Source organism: Aureococcus anophagefferens, assembly GCF_000186865.1.
Source record: "Aureococcus anophagefferens unplaced genomic scaffold AURANscaffold_56, whole genome shotgun sequence".
Taxonomy (NCBI): domain Eukaryota; class Pelagophyceae; order Pelagomonadales; family Pelagomonadaceae; genus Aureococcus; species Aureococcus anophagefferens.
Window position 1 is genome coordinate 40,465 of NW_008705609.1, and position 18,127 is coordinate 58,591.

Here is an 18,127-nt window from a genome sequence, read left to right on the forward strand (position 1 = left end):
CACCCTCCGATGACACGCCGAGGCCCGCGATACCTCGAGCGAGCTTACGTGGTGAGCACCATGGGCAAGGGCGGGCAGGTTCCGCAGCGGGCGAGCGACTTTCAGAGCGAGCTGGCCTCGTCGCGGGCCGTGGCGGCGAAGGTCGGTAGGGCTGCCCCCCCGGCCGCGCGGGACCCGCTGCTCGCGGCCGTCCCCCGGGAGGTGTACATGGACGCTGCGTCGAACGTGCCCTCGGCGAGCTACTACAAGGACCTCAACGACAAGGTCGCGGACATCATCGAGCGGCAGCGGACGGGGGCCAAGACCGCGCCGCCGGTCGAGCTTTCGCATGTCGTCGCGGCGGACGGCGCCCTGGTCTACCCGAACCGCTACCTCTGGATGGTCTGGGTCTACAGCGCCGTCGCGATCTACCTGATCTGCCAGGCACCGAGCCCCGCGGCCGTCCTACTCGGTGTCTCCGCCATGTACCTCTGCTACGACGTCTACTCGGGAGTCACGCACGTCAATGACGACCAGCGGAACTTGGCGGGCCTCAAATCGTACATCCTGTTCCAGGGCTGCCTCGAGTTCCAGTGGCACCACGCCATCCCCGTCGATATCACGAAGAAGTCCTTCGTCGCCTGCTGCGCCGACCTGAACATCGTCGTCGCCGTCTCCGTCGTAATCAACTGCGTCGCGCTCGGCTACTCACCGCCGCCGCACTCACGGGCCTCAAGCTCTTCGGCGCCTACTTTGGCCAGTACTGCCACCGCTCCGCCCACACGCCCAAGAGCAAGCGCCCCCGCGTCGCCCAGTACCTCATGGACAAGGGCTTCATGTGCCCCCAGAACAAGCATCTCGGCCACCACAAGCCGCCGCACGACGCGAACTTTTGCCTCGTCGGCTACTGCGACGGCATCATCAACGGCATGCTCAGACACTGCGGCACCAACGACTGGGTCTGGTTCGGCTTCTGGCTCGCCTTCTCCTTCGGCGACGTCTACGTCGTGAACAAGGTCCTCACCGTCGCCGCCCCCTCCATCTTGAATGATCGTCAAAAATTATGTGGCTTCTCCCTCTAAAAACCAGTCATTTACACTGCCGTTGAGTTTATTCAACATTTACATCAAGACCAATCAAGACTCGCCTAGTGGGAGATACGAAAGACCAAGTGGACGGAAACTCCAGGGTCTACCTTGTCCTCTCCGGAAACCCCCCGTGGTGCTCAAGTCAGCTCCCTCCACATATCATCTACCTTAATGCAGCGTGGCATGATGGTTCGGGCACCAATTCTGTTCGCAGCTGGGATAAATGCTGTTGTCGGTCGAGATCCGTCAGGTAGTGCCGTTTGTCCGCCGGTGTTGTATCGAGCGACCAAAGATGAAAATGGAGTGTCCCAATTATCACTTTTGCAATCTTGTAACCAATATTTCACGAGCCCAGCTGGGTGCGTGAGAAATCCAAATATTCGACAATTGAACAATCAATTGTGCACAGGTACTATGCCCCTGCGGGTGTGTGTCAGGCAGACACACTAGATGACGCTGAGCTCTTCTTCAAAAAGTCTTGGTATAATGGGACATCTTCTAATTGTCGAACGCTGCCTGGCTCGATTGTCGGTTGGTATTTCCTAAATTGTGAATGCTCCATGGGCTTCTTGTGAGGAACTGTGTGTGCTGCCAACCGAACTAAACTGTAACGTTACGATCTGTAGGTGCCTCGAGAATAGTGCGTATCCTGTGTTCTGTCCCCCTGGCTTCTTCTGTGAGAATCCATCGGATTACCGTGTGTGTGAATCCGGGTATTACTGTAAAACTGGGTCGGTGCAGCCGGTCAGGTGCTCTCAAGGTGTTTCATGTCCTGCTCAAACAGAAGTGTCATCTTCAGGAGCTATCTTCAGTTTGCGACTTTTGGGATTTCTGGGTCTTGTCTTTGTTGGTTATCGTGTCCATTTTGGACTTTCGAGGTTCGAACAGAAAGCTGAAGAGCGAGCCATGCAAGATTACGTAGCATCAGTGGGAACCGCTGGCTCGTGGCTCGCACAGGAACACTCGATACACTTCAAAAGTCTTTCATGCGAACTACCCAATGGTCTGAAGATTTTACATGGGGCTTCTGGGAAATTGTTACCCCAATCCGTCACGGCAATTATGGGTGCATCCGGGGCGGGGAAAACTACTCTCATGAATGTTCTTGTGGGCAAAGTGAGGAAAAGTGAAGGCGCGATTTTTTTGAACGGACATCTTTGTGAAAACCTGGGGGATTTCCCTTCCCAGTATGGCTTTGTGCCTCAGGAGGATGTAATGCATCGAGAGTTAACAGTGATGCAGAATCTGACATTCGCTGCTGCTCTCCAGTTGCCACCTGGAACGGGACGATCAGAGATCCTCATGTGTGTCCGTGACGTGCTAGTCAAGCTTCAACTCGTGCATGTGAGACACAGCATAGTTGGCGATGAATATCATAGAGGAATATCAGGTGGTCAGCGCAAGCGTGTCAACATTGGATTGGAGTTGGCATCTCGCCGGCCCATTTTGTTCCTTGATGAGCCGACCACAGGACTTGACTCAGTGACGGCGACCCAGGTCGTCCAAATGCTAGCTACCATTGCTCGAACTCATCGCATGACCGTCACTGCAGTCATCCACAACCCAGGCATTCGAGCGTTTGCTGTTTTTACTGATCTTATCCTGCTTCAACCTGGCGGCTACGTGGTTTTTGCCGGCAAGACCGATCGTTGTGTTGGATATTTTGATTCAATCGGATTTCCATATGATGTAGAAAACATCAACCAATTTCCAGATTTTTTGATGTGCTGTTTGTGTGGTATTGAGGCACCATCACACGATGAAACGTGGAGTCATTCAACCTCATTCATCAATGCATGGCATCAACATGAATGTAGTGAACAGGAAACTCCGATAGAGACCAATATCCCAGTCGCAAGGCCCGTCTTGGGCTTCGTTGGGCAATTCCGCGTGTGTTTCAATCGAGCTTTGCACCAACATTACTCCTCGTTCACACACATATTTCGATACTATGTGTCGCCAGCATTCCTATACGGCATCGTATTAAGCAGAATCATTGGCAGACCTGAACTGCACAACGTTCTCGGTTCGTATCCTGATGACATATGCGCTCAGCAGCACCCTGACATTATCGAACGTTGTTTGCGTCTACAGCTCGATGGATACGCGATGGCAATTCAGCCTTGGGGTTTTACCTTACTTGCCTTTTACAGCTCCTTGGCTGTGAGCACCTTTGGTAGCGAGGAATGCGTTTACTGGAGAGAGTCTTCTTCGAGGTTGAACACTCCAGCATACTTCAGTGCGAAAGTGATTGCTGATTTGCCGAGAGTTTGGATTTCCGGATACAGTACGTCCATGGCACTGGCGACTAGATTCACATCAAATTTAAGCATAGTTGAATTGACTGTGTGTTTGATCTATCTGGTGAGCTGGGCATACATTTTGGGCTACTTGATCTCCTTCTCGATTCCAAAAGCGCGGCGTAGCAGCGTGTGTGTGCTTGTTGGTTTAGCCATGGGTAGCACATTCGGAGCTCTCGCTGTACCTATGTCCACAAGTGAGTCCCAACCTTTGTCCTTCCCTTGAATAGTATAGTGTTGTAATCCGTTAGGTTTCGCGAGGCCATATGAGAGTAACATAATGCTCGTCAATCCGACAAGGTGGATGAATCAGTACACTTGGTACCTGACATCCTTCTTCCCACATTCTAAGGTTCGGTCTGGATCCTCAAAAGGTGACAAATACTATGAAATGAGAACTACCAAGGATGAACTTTATCATTTCCGGGAAAGCCGAAGAAGCATCATCGTACACTCTAGTGTTTGTCTTGGAGGGCTGTATGCTGTTGCAGCTTCATGTATAACCTTGCGCCAGGTGGGAGTGAAGTTCTTGGCGAAATGTACTTGATGACGAAATCATTAATTTCGTGCTTAATTGGAAGAAGTAGTGGTTATTTTGGACTGCACGAATCGAGACAGCGTGGGTTTAAGAAACGAAAAGACAACGTCCACGACGACACCAAACACTGTTGGGTGTAGGTTAGAGTGGCTTCACGGAGCGCACGTAAGCTCACTGTCGAGTCCGTAGACAGCTACATTCCATCGACCATGCCCTTGATCAACTACTGAGAACCAATCAATTTTATTTACGAAGCATATGCCGCTGCTCGGAAGTATCGCGCTTACTCTTTGGCCATGCGCGCGCACCTTTGCCTCCACATTCGCCCACTGCGCCATGTGACTCCTGCACAAGTTTTGAATACTTTATGGTCGTCTACCTGACTCAGGTTGCATGGGACGCAGTGCTCGTAATACTGCGGAATCTGTGGGAAATGTCTCAAACGTGGACCGTACTCCAAGCAATGGCACTATCAGGTCCTCGCCCTCTTGCGCAGCACAGGCAAAGATGAATAAAAAACGTGCTCACTTCTTGCCGCCGGTCAAGAAAGAAAACCCCGCGCCTTCGTGTTCAGGCTCGCATATGGAATCCGCCCATATCCCCCGCCTTGTGTAATGGCATATCCCGCCGGCGGGATATGTCATTAGAGAGAGATACCCCAAACTAGGGTAACAAGGAATGTTGATGTCTTGGGTCATCTGGCGCTTCCCTATCTCGGAGAAGCAGAAGGAGCGGACCATGTTCATGCTCGGGTGCATTGGCATCGGCGGGCTAGCCTAGATCTCAGCCGAAATATAAATTGAGCGATAGCGCACAAGAGATTGGGTTGCGCCACAGTCTCTCCTTCATGATACTTCATTGGATCCACTCTAGCCTTCGCTTCAACTCGCGCATTAATGAACGGTCCTTGAGAAAGAAGTTTTCATCCAGGGCCTGGGCAGCCTCGGGTATTAGGGAAAACTTATCCTTAACCTGGGTGACGTTAAACTCGTGGGATCCAACTGAAATCTCACTTGCGCTTTTCAGGGGTACCTGCAGATATTCCCCAAGGCGGCGATAAACCAAGCTAGGATCAGAACGCAAACAATGGTTCTCAATAACAAGGATCTTGTCAGTGGGCAACGCCGCAGCCCACTTGGAGAGGAAAAAACCCATGCAAGTCTTTGCGATGGCTTGCGCCAAGGCAAAGTACAGAAATGATTCCTTTGCTTCAATGGATGTCAGATCGACTAGAAAGGCTCTATAGAGGGGGATGATGCCCCGCTGTTGTGCTTCGATCTCCAAAGCATGCAACGCATCCACAATATTTGGCGACGAGGAAAGCTTGAAAAGCCATAAATCAACATAACTAGCGAGAGCGCCGTCTGGCGAATATAGAGATGGATCCTGAATAAAATCTATGGGATTCTTGCTACCCGTGCTATTCTCCATCTGAGCGAGCTGAATAAATGCAAAGTTCACAAAAGAATGGAAGCTCTCAAGATGCTCTCGAACGCAGAAAATAAACTTGGAGCCTGGTCGAAATGAGGTTGAAAGGAGAGGATTGAACACAACATCGGGCGAGCCATCGACGGCTTTCGTTGGGAATTCCTCTGACGTCCACAAGCATGGTTTGCATGGAAAGAATGTCCCATATGGTAACCATTGCATCGCCTGTTGGCGGTTTGTCTCTTTTCCATACACGTTGAACCATGCGGGCAACACGATGCCATGAAGATGCATAGGGAACATCGCCATCAACGCCGTAGATCCACACTTTGGAAACCCAGCAACAAATACGCAAGGTTCCAGTCGAAGGCAACAAGTCAACATGTACCCAAAGCGAAACAACCATAAAAGACACCACCTGCCTCCATGAAAGCAAATGTTGTACACTGCCTTCGAAGAAAAATTGAGAGAGGGTCCCATGCACGATACCAAAAAGGCAGCACGACACTGCCTCGTTCCGAAAACTGATGGGCTCATGTCGGCCCCGGGTAATCTAGCCATGAGGAATATCAAGTTCAGACGCAAATCATGAATGGACCGCGGCCAACGGATATCCATATCGCATGTAGCTCGCACCGGAGACATTCGAAGCTTTCAGTAAGTGCAGGTGATGTAGCCGCCAAGAAATATGTGCAGGTGATATAGCTGCCAGGGCATATGGTAATACGGCTCGCTTTCTGCAAGCAGCTCAAGTTGAACTTATTACTGTCTCCTAGACGGCGTCCGATGCGGCTGCCCCGTTCAGGGCTTGTTCATAGCATCATAATCTGACTCGGTTGTCGTGGAACTCCACTAATTCGACGCCGTTCGCGAGATCGTGTCGCTCCAGCGTCGGATCTCGCTGGATCGCTGATCTGAGGGGCTGCCCGAGCGGCTGGTGTTCCGCGAGGAGATCGTGTGCGCTGGCAGCGAAATTGTGTCCACGCCTAGCCCCTGGGCCGACGGCGACGTGTTGACCGTCCTCGCGCCGCGAGACGGCCGTGACCGGTCGTCCGGGCAGGTCCCGTCCGGAAACGACGTCTCGTTTGGGCGCCTCCGGGCGGCGCGGGCGCGACTGCTGGTCATCGTTTTTTCCTGCGCTTTGAAGCAATCGATGACTTCATTCGGTCCATAATCTGACTCGGTTGTCGTGGAACTCCACTAATTCGACGCTGGGGACTGTGGAAAGCTCGCGCCGACCACGCGCGGAACGCCCCCGGAACGCGCGTGGGGTCGATTTGGGCATGGGGGCTGAAAGTACCGAATCGGGCCTAGGACACAACATTAAGCAGCCTAGTCGGAGTCGCTGGCGCAGAGGGCCTCCCAGGACGACTGGGCGTCCCCGGGGGTGGACGGGCTTGGCCTCCATGCAGGTCGCCTTGCGCTGGCGTTTCCGGGGCTTGTGCTCCAGGTCGCGCGCGTCGTTCGCCGCGCGGTAGCGCCGGCCGCTCCGGAAGTAGATGTCCTGCACCGCGACGCCCTTCGCCTCGATGATGCGCTCGATGCGCTTCGGGATCGCGGTCCTCCACGATCCGGTCCGGCGTCGGCGCGACCTGCCAGGCGCGCACCACGGAGCGCTCCATCTCGGCCGGCGTGCCCGTCGAGAACCGGCGCGGGTCCGACTCCGGCAGGTTCGACGTGATCGCGACGTGGCGCCAGAGCTCCTGGGACAGGTCGCTGAACAAGTGGGCGTCCAGCGGCATGAGTTCCGGCGAGTCGCCGACCAGGCCGTGGGAGTACCGAGCGAACTCCGCGTTCGTGTCGTCGAGCGCGCAGACCTGGCGGTCCTTGAAGCCCAGCGTCGCGAGGTAGTCCTGCGCCTCGTCCTCCCACCAGGCGGACAGGGCGTCGTGCCAGATGACGAAGTCGTGCTCGTGCGTCGTGCCGCGGAAGAGCTTCTTGGACTAGTGCGCGGCGCAGGCCGCGCGCTCCGGGCAGCGGGTGACGCTGCGCGCGACCGTCCGCGGGGCGGACGTCGACGTGGCGGTGGAGTTCGAGGCGGTGACGGTTGACGAGCGGGTCGGGGCTGCGCGGTGCGCGGCTGCTGCGCGGTGCGCGGCGCCCGACGCCGCCGACGGTGATTTCAGCGTGCGCGTGGACGCGCGCGCCGCTAGCGGGGAGGCCGGCGCGCACGGTGTGCGCGCGGGCAAGTTCTGCCGTTTTAACGAATGGGCGCGGCCAGGTCGGCTGCCCCAGCGCCGCGCGCGCAGGAAGCGCCGGAAGCGCAACGGCGCGGACGGCGCGGACGCGGCATGGGGTCACTTTTTTTGTTCCAACGAGTGATCTCACGGATGAAATAAGATCTCCGATGCTGGGAGAGGTCGACAGAGAGATACGACCCCGGCTCCGCGGACAACGAGGCCGGGCGCTGCGCACCGTGGCCCGAGTGCGTGACCGCGCCGCAGGAGCCATCCGAGTTCCCCGACGCTCTGCGTTCCTGTTAGCCCCCCCCGGTCCCTACGGCCCTAATGGAGCGGCCTGCGCCGGCTCGGGATCGCTCTGGTGCCGTTTGGAGTCTAGCCTGGCGTACTTGTCGTGCTTCGCCACACGATTACGACCCGAATGCCTATAGCGGGAGTTCATACCCTCGACACCTCGTCCAGTAGCCCCGGCCCCCGTATACTACGGCAGCTGAGGTGACGTGAGGATAACAGAGACGCCGGTGTACCGCCACTGCGTAACCTCGATAGTTTACCCTCGCACGGCAGGGCGGCCCCATTAGGCTGCTTCCCCGTACCGGAGTTACTATCTCGTTACTACATGTTGTACTCAAGGCTTATGCCGCGCAGTCGGCGCGCGAGCGAGCCGAAGCCCCACTGGCGGGCTTGATCATCGTGGGATGGAGCAGCCCTACGACCTTGTCGAGGTCGTAGGTCGACATGGGAATGCTGCGACGGAAGCGTTCGAGGCCTGGCCGAGTTCAGCAGCGACGCGTGCACGCAGAGCTTCTGGAGCGCGCCGACGAGCACGAGAGCCTTCGCCGTCGCCGTCCCGCCCCGCGGCGCGGCGCGTTCGCAGACGTGGTCGTAGAGCTGCTTCTCCGCCGGCGTGAGCTCGACGACGACAATGTACGTCGTCTGCGGCGGCAGCGCGAGCGCTTGCGTCTCTCGCCGCAGGTGCAGGCCGCCGAGCGTGTTCTGGAGCCACGACCACGCGCGCTCCGCGATGAACGCGCGGCCTGGGCTCGCGCCGACGACGCGACCTTGGTCGATGCGTGCGAGGAGATCGTAGGGCAGAGTCGCCGGGTCCAGGAGCAGGAGGAGCGTGTGGAGCTCGGAGAGGTCGTTGCTGATCGGCGTCGCCGTGAGCAGGAGCAGGCGGCGGCGTCAAAGGCTGGACGCGACGGTGGACTGCTTCGTGCCGGGGTTCTTGAGCCTGTGGGCCTCGTCGAAGACGATGAGGTCGAGCATGGCCGTGAAGGCGTTCGCGTGCCGCACCATGGCCTCGTAGCCGATGACCGCGACGAGCGGCGCCGACGTCGTCGCCAGCCGCTGCAGGACCTCCGCGACGGACAGCGCGCGGGAGTCGCCGTCGGCGGTGACGATCGCCGGGGCCTCAGTGCCGAGGAACTTGCGGAACTCGGCGAGCCAGACGGGCACGACGGTGGCCGGCGCGACGACCAGAACCCGCGTCGCCGCGGCGCCACCGCCGAGCACCGCGGCGATGACCGCGATGGTCTGCGCCGTCTTGCCCATGCTCGGCGCGTCGCCGAGGATCGCCGCGCGCCGCGCGAGCACGAACGCGACGCCCTCGCTCTGGTGCGGCTTCAGCGCGTCTGCGAGGCCTCGCGGCACATCGCGGAGCGCGGGCGGCGGCGGCAGACCCGCACGGACCGGCGGATCTCCGCGCGCCGGCTCGGCGGGGGGCGCGGGGACGAGTCCGCGAGGAGGATCTGGGGCGTCAAAATGAGGCGAAAATCCGGCCCCTCTCGCGCGCGGGGGTCCGGGAGCGGAGGCAGAAGCGTTTCCGCGCGGCCGGTCGCGGCTCCCTCGCCGTCACCGGGGCGCGCCGACGCGCCTAGAGCGGGCTCGGGGCCGCCCACGACATGGTCGCCGCTGCCCCCCTCCTCTCCCGCAGCGCCGTCGGCTGGAAGACCGCCTACGAAGTGCAGTTGCACGTTGTCAGAACCTCGCCCAAGGGAAAAGCGGGCGGATCACAGCGGCGTGCGGTAGGCGTCGTGCTTCGCGTCGACGCAGTCGGCCCAGCTCCAGCTCGCGAGGTTGGGTATGTCGGCGGTGTGGCACCGGTCGACGCGGCTCCAGGCGCGCAGCGCGTCGACCTTGTCGTCGTCGTCGTCGTCGTCGCTGCTGTCGCCGCCTTTGGACGCCGCCTTTGGACCCCGCATGGCACGCGAGCCGAGGAGCGAGTCGAAAAAGCCCGGGTCGATGAAGGAGGCGCCGCCGACCATGGGGTCGAAGCGCCGGGGACCCGGGTCCTTGTGCTCGGGGGACACAGGCGCCGCGGGCTCGCAGCCCACTTCGAAGCGCACGCGCCGCGGCGGCGGCTTCGACCATGGCTCCTTCGCTCCACCTTGGCGTCCGGGCTCACCTTCGTCGAGATGGGGCGGCTGGGCTCGAGGCGGATCTCGAGCGCCCCGGCGCTGTGCTGGCGCGCCGGTGTGCGGCGCCGACAGCGGGCGCTTGCCCGACCCGGGCGGCTCCATTTGCCCGCGGGCACGGTCCTCCCGGAGACGCGGTCGATGACGTAGACGTCCTTCAGGCCGTTGAGCGGCACGCCGATGTGCTCCGTGGCGTGGGCGACGACGACATCTATATTCTATTTTGCAGTGTGTCGCGGAGCGTCCGTCCGAGCAGCAATATAAAACTTTCAATGAGTGGTTTAAAGCGAGCGCAGCGAGCAACCTCAATCAAACGAGTGGCCAATAGCTCGCGAAGCCAGCTTGCCGGCCGTAGGCCGGCTTGTCTATATTAGGGATCCCTATTCTATTTTGCAGTGTGTCGCGGAGCGTCCGTCCGAGCAGCAACATAAAACTCTTAATGAGTGGTTTAAAGCGAGCGCAGCGAGCAACCTCCCAGATAAGGTGAACCATAGCACTGGCGTTATAGGCTAGGTTAAGGAGGAGGAGAAGGATACGGGGATCCGTACCCTAGGGGATGACGCTGGGGGAATTGGGTCATCTGCTCCCCCGCCGCATGCGGGCGTAAGGAGATTTCAGTCAAAGACCCAGCAAAAACAAGCAGCTACGATATACCCGAGGTCTGCCACCAGGGTGAAGGAAGTTCCGCCCAGTTCGCGCTCGGCGCGGCACGGAACTACGGCTTCGGCGCCATCCGCGTCCAGGTCGGGCGGCACGTCAGGATCGTCTCGAGCCACCACTACGTGGCCGCGCCCGACGTCGAGCTCGACGTCGCCCGCATGGCACCCATGGTCCCCCCGCCGGACCCGCCGGCCCACGTGGCGCCGCACTTCAGCTACCTGCCGCTCGACACTCTGCCAAGCTCGCGGCCGGACGCGAGCGGCGGCGACCCCGCGCGGCCCACGGCCGACGAGACCTCGGCCCCGGAGGAGCTGCGCCCCCCGCTCGCGGGGGAGCACGGCCCCGCGCCCACGGGGGAGCCTCCCGACGTTGGAAAATCCCACTGTATGCATGACGATTTCTAGAATCTCACCGTCGAGCTCGAACGATGGGGCTGCCGCCGTCTCGTGCGTGCACGAGCCGGTGAGCTTCGGTGTGTACGCGGCCCGCGCTCGCGGCCCCACGAAAGACGATGGAGGCCCTGCCGGCGCCGTCGCGCGACAGCGAGGCGCAGCTGCTCGCCATGCTGAGCAAGCTCTGGCTCATCCGGCGGCGCGACCGGACCGCGGCGCTGCAGATCTTCGGGCTGCCGGCCTTCGCGTTATCGCTCTGCGCGCTCGTCTACGAGGTCTTCGGCCGCGGCCTGCGGCACAGCACGGGCTACTTCGAGCTCGTCGTCGTGCCGCTCTTTGGCGTGTCGGCGTTCAGCAGCTCGCTGGCGACGACCTTAGTCGCCGAGCGGAGCCAGGGGTTGCTAGAGACGATGAAGATCATGTCGCTCAGCGACGGCGTCTACCAGATTGCCCACGTCTTCGAGGCGCTGGCCCTCGGCGCCGTCGCGGCGGCCGAGGTCGCGTTTCTCACGGTCTGGCTCGAGCTGTGCAAGCAGCCCCAGTGGGGCGCCGTCTTCGACCTCTTCCTCGCCTTCTATGTGGCGCAGACGGCCCTGGCGCTCCTCGTCGCGTCCGCCGTCGAGCGCGAGCAGTTCGCGGGGCAGCTCATGTTCTTCGGGCAAGTCGTCGCCGCGCCGCTCGTCTTCGCGCTCGCCGTCGTCAAGATGGAGGACGGCCACCGCGACGTCAAGGACCACTACGTGTCACCGCGGGTCCAGCGCCTCGCCTGCCTCCACCCCACCGTCGCGCTCCTCGTGGGCCTCGACGCGTTCCGGGGCCCGCCGACGAACGAGAGGCTCCGGCCCCCGTACCGGGGCCTGCCCGAGCGCGAGATCATCCGCATGCTCGTCATCGACGCCGTGGTCTACTTTGTCCTCGCGCGGCTCGAGCTCGCGCTGCGGTCGGAGTACGGGTCCGTCGCGGCGTTCTACGAGAGGGCCGCGGCGCTCTGCCGCGCGTGCGTGTACGGCGTGGACGACCTGGCGCTCATGGAGCCGCTCCTCGCGAGTGAGCACGCGCGGCCGGCGCCGGGCGCCCTCCAGGACGCGAAGCTGACTCACGGCACGCCGCCGTCCGTCGTCTGCCGCGACCTCCGGAAAGTTTACGGCGGCAAGGCCGTCGTCGACGACCTCAGCCTCGACATGTACGAGGGCGAGATCTTCTCGCTGTTGGGCCACAACGGCGCGGGCAAGTCGACGACCTGCGGCCTCCTGACGGGCATCGTCGCGAGCGACTCGAAGAGGGAAGATGGGGGCGCGGTCGTCTACGGCCACGGCATCCGCGGCGGCATGACGGCCGTGCGCCAGCTCGCGGGCTTCTGCCCCCAGCACGACTGCCTCTTTGAGAAGCTGTCCTGCTACGAGCACGTTGTCTTCTTCGGGCGACTGAAGGGGCGGGCCCAGGCGGACGCGGAGCGCGCGGCCGCAGATCTGCTGGACCGGTTTCGATTGGGCGACCGGCGGAGCGACCTGGCCTGCGAGCTGTCCGGCGGCATGCGGCGCAAGCTGTCGACGGCAATCGCCCTCTGCGGCGGGTCCAAGTTCGCGCTGCTCGACGAGCCGACCGCGGGCATGGACGCGCTCGCGCGACGCGAGCTCTGGGACCTGCTCGCCGCCGTGAAGCGGGACCGCACGGTCCTGCTGACGACGCACTACATGGACGAGGCCGACGCCCTGGGCGACCGCATCGGCATCATGGTCTCCGGCGTGCTGCGGTGCTGCGGGACGTCCCAGTTCCTCAAGCGGTACTACGGCGCGGGCTACCGGGTCGTCTGCGAGCGGAACAGGGACGCCGCGGCGCCGTCCCTGCGCAAGTTCGACGAGCTCCTCGCGCTTAAGCTCGGCGAGGGCGCGAAGCGCCTGACGGAGGGCGCCGAGGCCGCCCACAACGACGTCATCGTCGCCACGCTGCCGTCGACGGCGCTGCCGCACTTCGCGGTTCTTCGACGCTCTGGAGTCGCAGAAGCGCAAGCTCGAGATCGCGTCCTACGGCGTCGCCGTGTCGACGCTCGAGGAAGTCTTCCTCAAGGTCGACGGCCAGCACGCGCGCCTCGACCGCGACGGCGCCCGGGGCGCGACAGCGCGCGCGCTCGGGAGCGGGCGCGCGTACGTGCCGTCGCCGGCGACCCAGATCTACGGCCTATTAAAGGCGCGCCTCAACGTCGCGAAGCGCTCCAAGGCCGACGCCTTCAACGCCCTCTTCCCTATCCTCGGCTTCTTCGCGTCCTTCCTCTGCGACAAGTACGAGATGTTCGGCAAGGGCGACCTCAACGTCGCGAACGACTTCGCGGCCGCGTACTTCATCTCCATCGCCTTCATGGCCTACCCGGCGGCCATCGCCGCGCGCATCATCCACGAGCGGCGCGTCAAGCTGCGGAGCCTGCTGGCGGTCATGGGCGTCGACGCGCCGACGTACTGGGTCGGCAACTTTGTCGGCGACGGCGCGCTCTACGGCGTCGTGCTCGCGGCCATGTGGGCCATCATGATCGGCATCGCGCCCCAGCGCTGGATCCGCCAGGGCGCCATGTCCTACCTGCTCCCGGTCTGGGGCGCCTTCCTCATCGCCTACGCGTACTCGCTCTCCTTTTTGTTCGGGACGTCGCCCGCGCGCGCGGTCGTCGGCATCCCGGGCCTGAACCTGCTGCTGACCATGCTGCCCCAGACCATCGTGCTCGTGGCCTGGGTTTTAGCCCACAAGCGCTTCCCCAAGATCTTCACGAAGGCGCGCGTGGAGACGGGCCAGTTCTGGCTCGGCGCCGTGACGAGCCCGTACACGAGCTTCTGGATCGGCTTCTTCCAGATGGGCGCGGGCCACTTCAAGAAGTACGTCTCGAAGCAGACGGTCTACCCGACGCCGCGGGACATCATGGTCGTGTTAGCCGTCGAGGGCGCCTGCCATCTGCTTCTGGTGCTCTATCTCGACGGCCGCGCGCGGCTTCCCGTCGCGCTGCCGCCGCACGGCAACGACTTGGACCCCGAGGAGGACGACGACGTCCGCGCGGAGCGCCAGGCCGTGCTCGCGACGCCCGACGGGCCGGGCGGGGACGAGGAGGTGGGGGCGGCGCCCGCGCTCGTGGTGAAGCACCTCCGCAAGGTCTTCCCGGCGGCGAAGCCCGGCGACGCGGACGTCGTCGCCGTGCGCAACAACTGCTTCCAGGTGCGCCGCGGCGAGTGCTTCGGGCTGCTGGGCGCCAACGGCGCGGGCAAGTCGACGACGCTGAACATGATCATCCGCCACACGGTGCCGTCGGCCGGGGACGCGCGGATCATGGGCCACTCCGTGCTCGACGACTTCGACGCGGCCGCGAAGCATCTCGGCGTCGTCGACCAGCACAACACGCTCTGGGACTCGCTGAGCGCCCAGGACCACCTGGAGCTCTTCGCCATGCTCCGGGGCTGCCCGCGCGGCGAGGCGCGCGCGCTCGTCGACGCGTGTCTGGAAGACTTGGAGCTGAAGCCGCACGCGGCGAAGCTGAGCTGCGATCTGAGCGGCGGCATGAAGCGGAAGCTATGCTGCGCCATCGCGTTGATCGGCGACCCGGCCTGCGTGCTCCTCGACGAGCCGTCCGCGGGCCTCGACCCCGTCGCGCGGCGGAACCTGTGGAACGTGCTGGGCGCGACGATGTCCGCGCGGGGCGTCGTGCTGACGTCGCACCTCATGGACGAGGTCACGGTGCTCTGCGACCGCATCTCGATCATGACCAAGGGCACGATGCGCTGTTTAGGGACGCCCCAGCATTTGGTGGACGCGTACGGGCGCCACTACGAGCTCACCTTAGTCCACACGCTCGACGCGGACCCCGCGAAGCTCGACGAGTTCGTTCACGCGTCCTTTTCCAAGCGGAGCTCGCTCGACAGCGTCATGCAGAACCGGCGGACCTACCTCATCGACCGCGACGCCGTCGACGTCGCGAGCGCGTTCCGGTCCCTGGAGAAGCGGAAGAAGGCGCTCGGCGTCGACGAGTACATGTTCAATCAGCCGTCGCTGGAGCAGGTCTTCCTGAAGTTCGCCGCGTCGCTGGAGCAGGTCTTCCTGAAGTTCGCCGCGTCCGCGCACGGCGCGACGACTTCCTCGAGGCCGAGCCCGTGACGGCGAAGCCCCACGGCAACTTCGGCGAGGACGCAAGCGACGCCGAGGCGCCGCCCGCGCTCACGCGCGGGACGTCGTTCTCCCACAAGCGCGGGCGATAACGCGCCTAGGAATACGCCTCGGGGTCGTAGAGGAACAGGTGGGGCCGCGGGTTGTAGAGCACCCGGTATACCTGGGAGTAGGGCTCGATGCCCTTCTTCCCCGCGGCGAATGCGAGTTGCCTCCATCTGCTGCAGTAAAAATGGGACCCAAAAAAAGGAGTACGCCTCTTCCACCTTGTGGGCTCGAAGAAAGCACCCGAGCGTCATTCCCAATCTGCATCTGCAACGCAAAGCCGGCTTTCTATCCTGGCGAGCCACATACGATTTAGTTTGAATTATTTATCTCTTTACTTCAGAGGCATGCAGATCGATCGACGCGATGTCGGAGCTGTCGACACGGACACGCGCTCGGCGACGGACGCGCCCAGATGGTCGATGACGGGTCGACGACAAAGAGGCAGCCGCGCCGGCACCGAAATCGACGAGGTGACCTTCCTGCGCGGCCCGCTCGAGGCGCTGGGCGTCGACGGCTTCACCTGGAGCGTCGATCGTCGGCGCGCGGTCCGCGGCGATCCTCGAGGCGCTCGGCGTCCCGCTGGGCGTCCGAGACGTGGACGAGATCCTCGGGGCGCGTGCTGGTCGATGCCGCGCCCGTCCTTCGATAAGAAGATGACGCGCCGCGCGCCCCTGCGCCATGTCCGCGACAACGAACACGGGACGCCTTCCTCAAGGCGGCGAAGGGGCGCGGACCCGCGGCGCGGCGCTGTCTTCGAGGACTCGCCCCTCGGTCGCGCTTCCGCGCACACCCGCCAACGCGGGCCGCTTCGCCGAGCTCACGCTGACCTTTACGGGATCGCGGACTTCCGACGAGAAGCGACTCGAAGCACGAAGCATCCCAGCACAAAACCGCTTCAACCATGATATCCCGGCACAAAAACGCTTCAAGCATCTGCTGACGATGCCCTTCTGCCTTTGCAAGAACCTCCCGGCGCCCATCGTCCTTCGTGCTACGCGCGCGGATATAGCAACACTATCGGCGTAGCATGCCACACTGACCCGGGTTAGTATGAGAGGCAGCTCGAGGCGATCGCGACACAACATTAGAGAAAGGCGCCACGAAAGCGCACGTCGCTTAGGCTCGTCGTCACTTTCCCGCCTTCTCGATTTTGCTTTCCTTCTCACTCTCCTTTTTCCCTAGCGCGAAAATGCCTACGGATAGTCCAAGTCCGGCCTCAACGTGGCCAAAGACACCTATCGCCAGCTGCACCACGCGATGGGGCAGCCCCCTTGCAGTGGCCCGGTCCGCTGCCAGCGGCACTCTAATCCACACCCTAGCGCGAAAATGCCTACGGATAGTCCCCAGGGGCACTGCAAGTCCGGCCTCAACGTGGCCATGCGCCATGTCCGCGACAACGAACACGGGACGCCTTCCTCAAGGCGGCGAAGGGGCTCAGACCCGCGGCGCGGCGCTGCCTTCAAGGACTCGCCCCTCGGTCGCGCTTCCGCGCACGCCCGCCGACGCGGGCCGCTTCGCCGTTAATAGAGTGACCCTGACCCTCTCCTGTTGGGAATCAGGGGTGGCGATGCGCGACAAGTACGCCCGCTGGATATCGTTCTGGCCCCTCATGTCGCTCGGCGGGCTTGACTTGAGGCTAGCTCGGCCCCATCGAGGCCGTTTTGCGGTACCCTAAACGTTTTTTTAATGGGGCGGCGCCCCATTTGCGAATCAAAAAGGGTACCGAACCCCCGGCCAAGTCTCTATTTTTCTAGGATTTTTTGAAGATGACGATGAGCGCGGGCTGCGCTTCGCAGAGCATGGGCGAGTCGCCTCTTTCGGCGCGCAATGCGGGTGTCTCGGGGCATACGATCGTCCCTGCTTCCTCCGCTGGAGACCGCGTGCTGGCATGTCGATGAATGGTCGAATCGCCGGCAAACTTTGTGGGATTGGTTGTGTGATCATGGGCCACAAAGGGAGGGCGTTTATGTACGGGAACGGCTGATGAGGCCCGGGGTAAGTTCTTCCCAACCGCTGGATGCCCCGCTGGACGCGAGGGGGTCGCGGCTTCGAATCTCCCTTCCGCGAAGCGGCGCGGACGGCGCGGACGGCGCGGACGGCGCGGACGGCGCGGACGCGGCACGGGGTCACTTTTTTTTGTTCCAACGAGTGATCTCACGGATGAATTAAGATCTCCGATGCTGGGAGAGGTCGACAGAGAGATACGACCCCGACTCCGCGGACAACGAGGCCGGGCGCTGCGCACCGTGGCCCGAGTGCGTGACCGCGCCGCAGGAGCCATCCGAGTTTCCCGACGCTCTGCGCTCCTGTTAGCCCCGCCCCGGTCCCTACGGCCCTAAAGGAGCGGTCTGCGCCGGCTCGGGGTCGCTCTGGTGCCGTTTGGAGTCCAGCCTGGCGTACTTGTCGTGCTTCGCCACGAGGGACCTCGGGGCGGAACGCCGCCGCGCGGGGAGGACGCTCACGCGGGGTGCACGAGCGCGTCGCGCGGCGAGCCGCGCGGCCGCGGCGCGCGCGCGCGGGCGACGCCGAGGTCGCCCGGGCGCATGAGGAGGAACTCGAGGAGGTAGAGGGCGATGTCCCTCGGGAGGAGCGAGAGCACGGAGCCGGCGTCGGCGCGGCCGATCTCGACGAGCCGCAGGCGCGCGTAGAGCCGGGGCCAGCGGTCGTCGAAGATGCCGAGGCCGCGGAGCGCGCGGCGCTCGCGCTTGCCCCGGAGGAAGGTCTCGAGGGCCGCCGTGCCCCGCAGCGACGCCTTGGACGCGGAGTACTCGAGGTGCGCCTCGTGGAGCCGCGCCTCCGCCGCGAGGCGCCGCGCGTCGTCGCGCGCGCGCGCGCCCGCCGCGGACGCGCGGAGTTCGGCCTTGGCCTCGCGGAACCGCTGCCGCGCGTTCATGGCCACGAGCACGGCGGACCGCGCGTCCTCGTAGGCCCGCGCGTCGACCGTCGCCGCCTTGACGATG

At 62.5% G+C, this 18,127-nt stretch overlaps 5 protein-coding genes across 5 annotated transcripts in view; 3 read left to right on the plus strand and 2 right to left on the minus strand.

Annotated features, from left to right (window-relative positions):
• Positions 1 to 1,973: 1,973 nt before the first annotated feature.
• ABC27 (putative ABC transporter) lies at positions 1,974 to 2,765 on the plus strand (the record flags this gene model as incomplete). Its single annotated transcript, XM_009043505.1, has 1 exon — positions 1,974 to 2,765. A coding segment is annotated over one exon (792 nt), but the record flags the coding sequence as incomplete, so codon positions are not given.
• A 2,090-nt stretch (positions 2,766 to 4,855) lies between these two features.
• AURANDRAFT_67925 (hypothetical protein) lies at positions 4,856 to 9,886 on the minus strand (the record flags this gene model as incomplete). The annotated part of the gene is made up of 7 exons (XM_009043518.1): positions 4,856 to 4,877; positions 4,919 to 4,971; positions 6,727 to 6,858; positions 6,941 to 7,276; positions 8,312 to 8,660; positions 8,712 to 9,147; positions 9,862 to 9,886. 7 exons carry the CDS (start codon positions 9,884 to 9,886, stop codon positions 4,856 to 4,858), a joined length of 1,353 nt encoding a protein of 450 aa, XP_009041766.1.
• A 2,124-nt stretch (positions 9,887 to 12,010) lies between these two features.
• On the plus strand, positions 12,011 to 12,802 carry AURANDRAFT_33885 (hypothetical protein; the record flags this gene model as incomplete). The annotated part of the gene is made up of 1 exon (XM_009043507.1): positions 12,011 to 12,802. A coding segment is annotated over one exon (792 nt), but the record flags the coding sequence as incomplete, so codon positions are not given.
• A 1,345-nt stretch (positions 12,803 to 14,147) lies between these two features.
• AURANDRAFT_3539 (hypothetical protein) lies at positions 14,148 to 15,032 on the plus strand (the record flags this gene model as incomplete). Its single annotated transcript, XM_009043506.1, has 1 exon — positions 14,148 to 15,032. A coding segment is annotated over one exon (885 nt), but the record flags the coding sequence as incomplete, so codon positions are not given.
• A 2,593-nt stretch (positions 15,033 to 17,625) lies between these two features.
• Positions 17,626 to 18,127, minus strand: part of AURANDRAFT_67927 (hypothetical protein) — a gene marked incomplete at both ends in the record, with an annotated part of 5,725 nt that continues 5,223 nt past the window's right edge. Inside the window, one exon of the mRNA XM_009043517.1 lies at positions 17,626 to 18,117. Coding sequence (XP_009041765.1) covers positions 17,626 to 18,117 — 492 coding nt within the window. The remainder of the gene's footprint in view (positions 18,118 to 18,127) is intronic.